Genomic DNA, 9610 nt, shown 5'->3' with positions numbered 1-9610 from the left:
TTTTAAATTGTATGAAACCCAACACAGGAGGGCAAGAGAAATAACGTGGTTAAACTAGGGTTTGAGGCGAGCAGTGAAGCGCTAATGTGAGCGTTATGGTAAAAGTTGGTTAAATTAGGTTTGTGTTTACAGACAACAGGATTAACGTTCTGCTTCTGGGTGGAATAAAGTTGTTTGAATCTTGAAAAGCTTTAAAATCCCACTGCTTTATCGAAACATATGTTCATTACAGAAGCAGCACATAAATACTTGATTTTTAGTGAACTCGTGCTCCACTGAGCGTACATACTTATTTGCAATAGAAATAATTAGAGGGGATTAGAAAATATGGGAATTATTGTAGTAGGTTCATATTTAGAACTGCAGATTGAGAAAAGATGAGATTTCTAATAGAACGAAAGCAGCTGAGATGAGCGATGATGGGCCTCGTCCTTCGATACCAGCTGTTTTCATATGTATGAGCCTCGTCATCGAGCAGAAAAGGCCAGAAGTGAAAATTGATTGAGGCCTCGGCTGAGCTGTGAAGTTGAGAAGTGCATTACGCAGGATGAGCCTGATCCTCCCTAATACTGGGGGCGGGAGTTGTCCATTGGCTTATTGACGGCTGGAGTTCTGCGTGAGTAAGCACAGGTCCGCACTCGCCCCCACTCAGCGGTGAAGGTGGCCGCTGACTGATGCCATCCCAGCGCACGCCTTTCAGCAGGAGCTCCACAGAAAGCCGACGCAATGCAGCAAGTGGACCGCAGGCCTGGACCCCGTGAGAGGCAGCGCTCAGCCCCAGTCCCGCGCCGTGGATGGAGAGAGAATGAGCTCGAAATGCACATAATCATTGGGTTAATCATCCGGAAAGATTCAATATGATGAGGGTCCGTAATCCTTCAAAGTCATTTGTTTTAATGACAGAACTCGTTTAGTGCGTCGCACAGGATTCGCACACCCTGAACACGGGCGACAAAGACAGATCCTTGATTTTAATTTCCAAGTAAAATAATTACCCCATTCCTGGAAGCGCGGCTCTGATTGGATGTAATCAAGCATATCTCTGTAATAACTTTGATGCCATGGTAATGTACCAAGGCAATAATTCTAAAAGTAAATTATCACATCTGTTCTCCCAGATATTTGAAATAAAGGCCTCGCCGTCATTTTGAAACGTCGGTGGGCTCCTAAGGAAAAGTGGATCATAAATAATAAACCAAATGGGACCCTGCCGGCCTGTGGATTGGTGCAAAGTCAGAAGTGGTGGAGCTGAGAGAAGCTAAAAGCTCTGTTATCAAAAAAAAAAAGCATGCAGCATAGCTACACATACAGTAGCTTTAACGACATCCCAGTAAAACCAGACAACCAGATATCCGAGCGTCCCCAGAGGTCGGACCCACGTCTGGTAGCCTTTAAATAAGACCGAATTCTGTCCTAAGCCACAAAAGTGCAACTCTGTGAAACATCGATTTCACACTTGAAAGTAAGTGTGTGTTACTCTCCTCTGCTAAGCCAGGCTGTGCTCATCTGCATGTGACAGTTCAAATGGAAAACACCAGCGGGATCTCATCTGCAGAGGCTCAGCGCTGCCAGTGGGTGTTTGTGGATTACAGCGACGCCCCCGAGCCGCAAAAAAGGCAGAAAACACAATTACACACACCTCAGCTACGAATCACACACAATAGTGACGGCGGCCGTGTCAGTGTACCTGGCGTGGGGTTTACAGGATCACACCTGGCTCCGTCCCCATTCCACAAGCGACGTGGATGGATCGTGGGGCTCGTCCCAGCGCGTGCGGTAGATGGCGCTGTTGCGGCGCCTCCAGCGCCCCGCAGCATCCACAGCAGAGCGCACCCTGGTAACGTCGGAGCCGTGTGCGCGGCGGTGGCCACGCATATGCTCGCGGGGGTGCGAAGAGGAGAGGAGGCGACGGTCTCGTCTCCGCCAGAGCCGATGAGGATTTAGGTTCGGGCTCGCTGTCCGGCTCGGTGGCCTCCAGGATGTACGGGGATGGAGAGGGCACCGTGTGGGACCGGGTCGCGCGGCCCCACCGGGACTGCATGTGCTACCTTGGACCGCCGACTACTTTGATGCCCATGTAAGATCCTTCAACTTTTACCGGCGACCCGCGGGGGGGCGGAGCTCACCTGTTGCACAGGTGCATCGGTGACGTGCGGGCCCCTTATCGCCGCAGAGGGGTCACTCGGCGGATTTGCCGTGTTTAATCCAGTCGACGTGTTTAATTCTGATCGATCGAGTGCCAAATTATACGATCCAGGTCTGCGGTGATAACACGGGGAGGTTAACAATTACGCGCACTTTCAGGGATGGAGTCAGTCGTCATTTGCCCCCACGTTGGCGGTTTCGTAACAGCGGGTCTCCACTGTGCTCCGGTGTCAGACAGACAATACGCTACTTTATTAATGTAATGTTCGGCACTTCCAAGCGATTAGTCATCACCCCGTTGCTCTAATATGCTATGGGTCAATTGGTTCCAGCCTTTGCGCTCCGGAGCGCGTGCACGCAGCGCAGAGCTGTCACGAGTGGCGCTTCTCCATCAGCTCGCGTCCCCGCACGATCGACTCATTCGCCGCGTGCTCCTGTGAGCCTCGTGGTGCGAGTTGCTCAGTGAATAGTCTGGGAGAGTTGCTGGAGCCGTCACTTGGGCTCAGCGTCTTCCGCGCTGCTGTTGCGCGCGCGCATGCAGGGCCGGTGGAGGATGATGCTTCCTGCGCTGTGCCGGAGAGGCGCCGCAGGGGGCCGCTCCCGCCGGGCTCCGCGGAGGGCTTCTGGGTTTCCGAGAACTCACGGCCACGCTCTACATGCAACCGTCTCGGCCTCACTTTGCTCTCTTTTCCCAGCGGGATGCACAAGTCCCCCGACGTGAGCCCCAGACGGCTTTCGGACATCAGCCCTCAGCTCAGACAACTCAAGTACCTGGTGGTGGACGAGGCCATCAAGGAGGACCTCAAGTCCTCGCGCTCAGTGGAGGACATCAACAGCGCGTCCATAGAGGAGCGGATACTGCGGATCACCGGTTATTATGGATATCAGCCCTGGAGTACGAGCTACAAGAGTGAGTCACTTAACATGCGCGGAGACGCGAAGCCTTGTGACCGTGGAGCGCGCAGTGGGAGCGTACGTGCGTGTTAAGTAATGCGGGCTCACACAACGGGGCCATTAGCGCTTCGCACAGCTGGAGCAGTGACGGGAGTGGATTCACGAGGGGGGTGGTTAGGTGTCAGCGGGTTTCTGGTGGTTAAAGCCTCAAAAACGCGCGTGTTGTGAGAACGATTAGGCATTTCAAGATTTAGTTCTCCTCCATCATCATCATCATCATCATCATCATCATCATCATCATCATCATCATTCAGCCCAGAGCCGCTGATTGTCTCTGAGGGAAGAAGTTGCAGACACAGCTTTTGTTTTCCGCTCCCGTCCTCCTCTCGTTTGCTCCGTATCACGTCAGGAGATTTGCATGATGTTTTGGTTGGCGGCGTCAAAATGCGTGACCCGTAACAGCCGCTGATGCCGGCCGAGGGGATGTGACCAATAACAACCTGGCTTCACCAGCTCGGTGGCTTCATGTGGGATCTCTGCAACGCCGTGCAGACAAATGACAGACTTCACAGCTGTCAATTATTTTGTTCTCGTATGTGGTTTTCCTACGCTTCGGGTTTTAAATTCAGTCAGACTCAACTTTAGCTTGCGGGTAATTTAGTAAGTTTCATATGAGAGAACAGCACCTACACTTAACATCGGAACGCTGCAGGATGATGCCACTCATTCTGTTTCCCAAGCGCTGCTGCTGTGACAAGAGAGCAGATATTTGCAGAATGCATCAAAGCAGCCTATTACAGTCCAACTCCTGCTTTTCATCATCATCTAAATATAAGTCAACAGGGTTTTCATACTACTCTGGTCGTATTGTTCATCCTGTCCCGTAACATGCAGTCATATTGTAAATACAATATTTCAGGACGAGTTGCACTGTTGCGTCAGGCGTGTTTTTGTGTGCATGGCCGTCAGGGTGGATGTTACTTCTCACATACATTTGCATGGCTTTTCGTTCGACGTCGGGTTTATTGAACCGGATCCAATAGCACATATTAGCGCGCCTTTCAGCTCACCTACCTGCAGCCGTGCTTGATGTGGACACGAGTCTCGCCTGGCACTTGCTCCACAGAGTCGCCTCACAGTAGCACAGGCCACGCAGGGTCCGCTCGTAGAAAACGCAGCAGCTAGAGATCCAGAGGCGGGAGGCTGAGTACTTCTCTGCAGAGAGGATGGTGATGCCCGATGGTTTCACTGAACGCCAACCTTTCTGAACTCGTTCACACGGCGAGAGGGAAGATGGAGCTGGCGTTTAGCCGCGAGCGATGAAACCTGATGAAAGGTGCCTGCGCGACTTGGCCTCTCCATGTGCTCCAACGGACCATCTCAGTGTTCTGAATACCGAACTGCAGGCATCACAAACACACAGGATGCTGTAATCGTACACAACCGAGTCAACCACCTCCTTTAATCATCCTGCCTGTGACTGGAGTCAATATACTGGGCTCCAATAAATGGATTTACTGTATTAAAACGATGGCCCATTTGCGTTTATGGGACACTGACGTAGAGATTTGCACTTTCTAGGTTCAGTCAGAGAAGCAGTTGACTGGTAAATAGAGCACAGAGATCCACTGGCTTGGCTTCACAGCAGAGCAACAGTCCCATCACATTAGTACGTTTTCTGCCTAACTCTGAACCCACTGTCTTCTTAAAGGCCTCACCTCATGTGATTATTAAACATAAACAGAAATTCGGAACAGAAACTGACTCTTTTGAATATAAGAGGATGTCGGAGAGAGTTTGAGCCGCTGCTGTAAAATATACTGCTGCAAATTGGCTAATTCTTTCCAGACGTGAGGTGAGTCTGATGAAAAGTTGCCTCAGCTCCGCGTTTTAGAGGATTAGCTCTTCCCTTTGTCTGATGAATTGTCCCTTTGCGTTCGTCAGGTCCCTCCGTGAAATGAAACACTTGTCAGACAAACAGACTCTGTTCTTTTCTTAATTCACGCTCCCTATCTATCACAAACGCAACGTCCCCTCCGGTGCAGATTTAGAGCTTCGCGAGGCATGAAATGAGGCTGGCTTCTATTTTGAGATCCGGGTTTGGACATGGTGGGAGTGGAGCAGGTTGAAGGGGGCCTGTAGGCTGGCTGTTACAGGGCATCTGGAAGGGCCGGGCCAGTCGGGAGCCCACCGTGACTGAGGACAGAAAGGACTACCTTTCAACTCGGCCGGGGATGAAGGGAAACTCTGCAGGAGCTGTGCAGATGCAAAAGTAAAAGTACAATTTAGACACAGGAGCAACTATTCCATCCTTTTATCTTTACAGTGTCTGTAGTCCAGTCATAACAACTGGACTTCTCTCTCGCAGCAGGATGAAGCGTCTCCCTTGTTCCTGAGTGTCTGCCTCAGTCTGAAACGCAGGCGAGCGCTGCGCTCACCCTCCTGTTTACACGTTGTTTAGTGGACACTCTTCACTGCGTCCTATTGATTCCCATGTGTTTTGCCGTCTGGTCTTCGGGGGGTTTAGCTGTAAATAAATAAAGTATATTTTCCAATTAAGTCCAGAGTCAACCGCAGATGAAAGGCTGGAAACAGTAACAGTAAACAGTAAAGGATTCATTAGCATGCAGAGGACGTGTTATAGTATAGCTAATATCATGCTCACCCAGAGAACATCATGATATATTTAGTATTTATGTAACTGGGCCATATACCAGGGTAGTGGGGCACATACTGTATTTATGAGACTTGGGTTCACGCTGAAACCGTATTGAACAGATACTAAAAAGGTCCCTTTACTGCACGTGTCAGTGGGTACAAACACGCCTTCATGGAAGCAGCCGATGCGTTGTACTCTTCAAGAATACAAAATGTGGCGTCAAATCATTTATGAAGCCAACCGCCCCTTAATTCACATCCCCGCTGAGTTTCAGGAACACGGCTCCAGCTGAATGTTCCTAGCTCCGAATCCGGTCCGAGCGCTGCTTCCACCTCAGACGAGCGTATTTTAGCCCTTTTTTTCCCTCCCCGCCGGGTCCAGTACAGTAGATGCAGCCTCTGTTGCGTAACGCCACATCTATAATTGAGAGGGACGCATGGATCCTCACACACCTGCCCCCGAAGTTCTGCCTGTGCCCAGTGGACCTGAGCTGCCGACCAGTCACAGCACTGAAGGAGAAAAGGCTCAAATCTGAGACTTTTAAATCAGCTGCTAAATATTTTTGATATGAAGCCCAGTGGTTCATACAGTACTGTATATTGCATGTAGCAACTGGTTAGCGTTCAGGCTATCTGATTGACAGGCGCTCGTTCACAGCGTGGTGCAGAGTCCCGTCCCGCTGTCGTCGCCGTCTCCTTTCACCCTCTGTTAATTAGAGCTCGTGAAGTGATGACTCCAGCCTCAGCGCAATTAATGCGAGGGCCGCCGCGGCCCCGCACGGCACGTCATTGAGCTTCGGTAAATGGAGTCTTCACACGGCTGGGTTACTGCATCTTAATGGAACAGGACGAGCATAAATGGCACCTTTTAGGCCAAACAAGCACATGGCTCCATCAATTATTATCATGAAGGTTGAGGCGATAATATACAGGTAATGTTGTGTCTACAGAGGAAAAGTCAGCTTTTCTATTGGTTGTGTGAAGTGACCCAGTTATATGAACTTGGCTTCTGTCCGTTACCCATCACTCCTGGCTCCTCACTCATAATAAACTCAAACATATTCAAGCCTCCTATAGCTTTCCTTCCCGTATCGCAGCCCCAGCGCCTCATCCTCCCGCGTGAATATTGCCTTTCGCATTATAATTTCCCAGAGCCAGGGCTCAGAGTTGGTGCAAACCTGCCCTGTGACCAGCGGGAACAGGCCTGAGATGCTACAGAGTCCAACATCAGCCACAGGCGTGATTCACGCTTGCATGTCAGCTGATTAATAACGCCGCTGCAGGGAAACACAGGCCGGTGCGTAGACATGGGAGCCGGGCGCGTTATTAGTTTGCTTTTCCTTCAACCGCCCGATATAGAGTCGCTGCAGTGATACCTGGGTTGAGCTCAGACTGTGGAAATCCAGAATGGTTGTAGAAGATAAGACAGAACATGAGCATCCGTGGACAATATATTCATCGTCAACTAACATTTCATTTGGATATTTAGAATGAATATAATACATGTACTGCAGCGTCCACCTCCTCCAGGGTCTGGGTCAGCATTAATGAGTCATATGATGACTAATTCATGGGCCTATGTTTATTCCTGAATGTGTGCGTGTTACAGATATCATACTGGAATCAGCCGGGGTTGTTCCACTGTTGGACACTGATGGACAAAGCTGACGCCGCTGAACCGGACCTCAGCCCGTTTCACCCGCTCTGTCACTCTTGTTCTGTGGAGGTAAAGGCAGGTAGGGACCCGAGGAAGACAGATGTGTCAACATTTCACCGCTGCAGCAGAAAATCACGCGGGCTCAGCATGTGACGCTCGAGATTAATTTGCGCGGAGCTTCTGTTTTCGAAGGCAAAAGGGAAACAAACAGGAGCAGCCGTGTGCGACGAGTCGTCCCCGTGAACGGTCCCGTCTGGTCCGGTGCTGGTGGTTTATCACGGTTTAGCACGTGCATCACCCCTGAGTGCTGCATATGACAATGATATACTGCTGAGGAAGCGGAAAACGAAGCAAAGTTTGCGGTTTTACAGGGCTATTATGCTGGATGAGTTCTAAAGGGTTGCTAGGCAACCGGTGGAAACCCCAAAAAAAACACAGGCTGGCACAATACTCCCCGTAAAACTGCCACCTGTCATCTTTGGTGAGTTTTTGAACTAATTGAACGACGTGTCGGGTTTAGAGGTGGCGCTCGGTGCACGCGCACCCAATTAGACCCAAAGAAATGTAGAACGCACAACTCACGCGCGCTGCGTGAGAGCGAGAGCGAGTTGCTTCCTGCGAGAGGTAACAAAAGCCACACAGAGTCTGAACGGATCTGTCAGAGAGCGAGGACGAGGCTCGGAAGAACAACAACTGGATGAATCTATTTCTAGATGATAGAGATCCCCGCGCTGCCTCCGTGCGCGGCCTGTAAGAGGCCAACTAATTGGAGTGGATGCGTGAGGAGACTTAGAACCGGCGAATGCTTGACAGCTGATGCCTTTGGTCTGAACGCACGCTGAACGCTGCCCGAACACCACGTCGGACTGTCTCTTATGTTTATGAGCTGCTTAGGCTGAGGTTTAATTAGAATGCATGGACCGGAGCCAGTTGCATGTCGTCTAATAAACAATAGCGTGTGAGGGGTTGAAGAAGTCTCCAGATGGCGTGTTCTGATCGGGACCAACTGTGGTACCATGGATTCAAAGGGCTTTACAGTCAACACGAGCTGCTCAACTCATTTTCCAGCAAATAGTATGTGTTGTAATAGATAGAGAGCTACAACGTGTGTATAAAGTATATATAAATTAATTTAAGTGATTCTTGTCAATCAGTGAATAATACTACAAAATATAGATTCAAGTTTGGAAAAATAAATAAATGAACCCGTAATAACATTGTTGTCTTTAAAATTGCTTGCTTACAAGTTTTGTCAACTTTCCCTTACTTAATTATTTCTGTGTCATAAATATATAAAGTAGAGAGAACACATTCTTATGGTTCATCAGAGACTTTTGTTACAGACCTCTAATATTGATATACTTTTGAATACAAGGATTTAATTTAGGTCCTAAATCAGGAGGCGCACTCACTCGGTGGGAGCGAGGAGGCGAGTCCCCCCCGTGCATGTCACTATAAGTCATTATTATAACCCCCCAACCCCCGGCGTACAAAGTGTTCAACGTTGGTCAGGAGATCAGTCAACTAAGGGAGCCGTGGACGAGGATGAGAAGGGACGGCCAATGGGGGAGCGCAGAAGGAGCCAGGGAGGCTGGAACCTCCTCCCTCCCCGAGGGAGCGGACTGGTCCACATCCCTCAGCCCACTACATGCACAGAGCAAGCACTTAATCACGATGCTTATTCAAATCAAGCACAGTCCTGCGTTTGCCCGTGCACTTACGATGCACAGTCGCCGGGCGCTTTGAGGACAGTCTGACAGATCTGTTTAGGGCCGGAAATTACATCAAGCACTTAAAAGCTCTGATTGCTGCATTTTGCCTCCATTAGATGCCGGAGAATATGGAGATATGAGTTGTTTGTGCTGTCGTCCCAAATAAGCGAAGTCACAATCAGAATATATTAGTTGCAGCGTTGTTGTGGCTAATTAGAGAATTACACAGATCAGATTTACTGAGTCCATTACGCAGTCTCCTCTAAACACCAGCTTTTAAAGGCTCACTTTGTATCTTCTGTTCCTCATTGTGATGTGAAGGTAATTACCGGTCCCTCCCCCAGGTTTTGCGCCAGTGTTACAGTAGAACGAGGGACTTCCCCATAATGAGGCCCGCTCTCATACAGATGATAAATGGCCTCGTTGCTGATGATCACCAGCTGCCGAGGAGCGTTTTCCTCCCCGAGCCGGCGTCGGTGCGAGTGGAGAACGGGGAGAGGAAGCGTGTGAACCCAACACACACACACACACACACACACACACA

At 49.8% G+C, this 9610-nt stretch overlaps 1 protein-coding gene across 1 annotated transcript in view; it reads left to right on the top strand.

Annotated features, from left to right (window-relative positions):
• The first annotated feature begins 1838 nt into the window (after window positions 1–1838).
• slc35f3b (solute carrier family 35 member F3b) overlaps window positions 1839–9610 on the top strand; it is a 33592-nt gene continuing 25820 nt past the window's right edge. Inside the window, exons 1-2 of the mRNA XM_055502336.1 lie at window positions 1839–2077; window positions 2841–3055. Coding sequence (XP_055358311.1) covers window positions 1980–2077; window positions 2841–3055 — 313 coding nt within the window. The 5' untranslated portion in view covers window positions 1839–1979. The remainder of the gene's footprint in view (window positions 2078–2840; window positions 3056–9610) is intronic.

The sequence above is a fragment of the Betta splendens genome, chromosome 15, assembly GCF_900634795.4.
Source record: "Betta splendens chromosome 15, fBetSpl5.4, whole genome shotgun sequence".
Lineage (NCBI taxonomy): Eukaryota > Metazoa > Chordata > Actinopteri > Anabantiformes > Osphronemidae > Betta > Betta splendens.
This window is presented reverse-complemented; position numbering and strand designations above follow the sequence as displayed.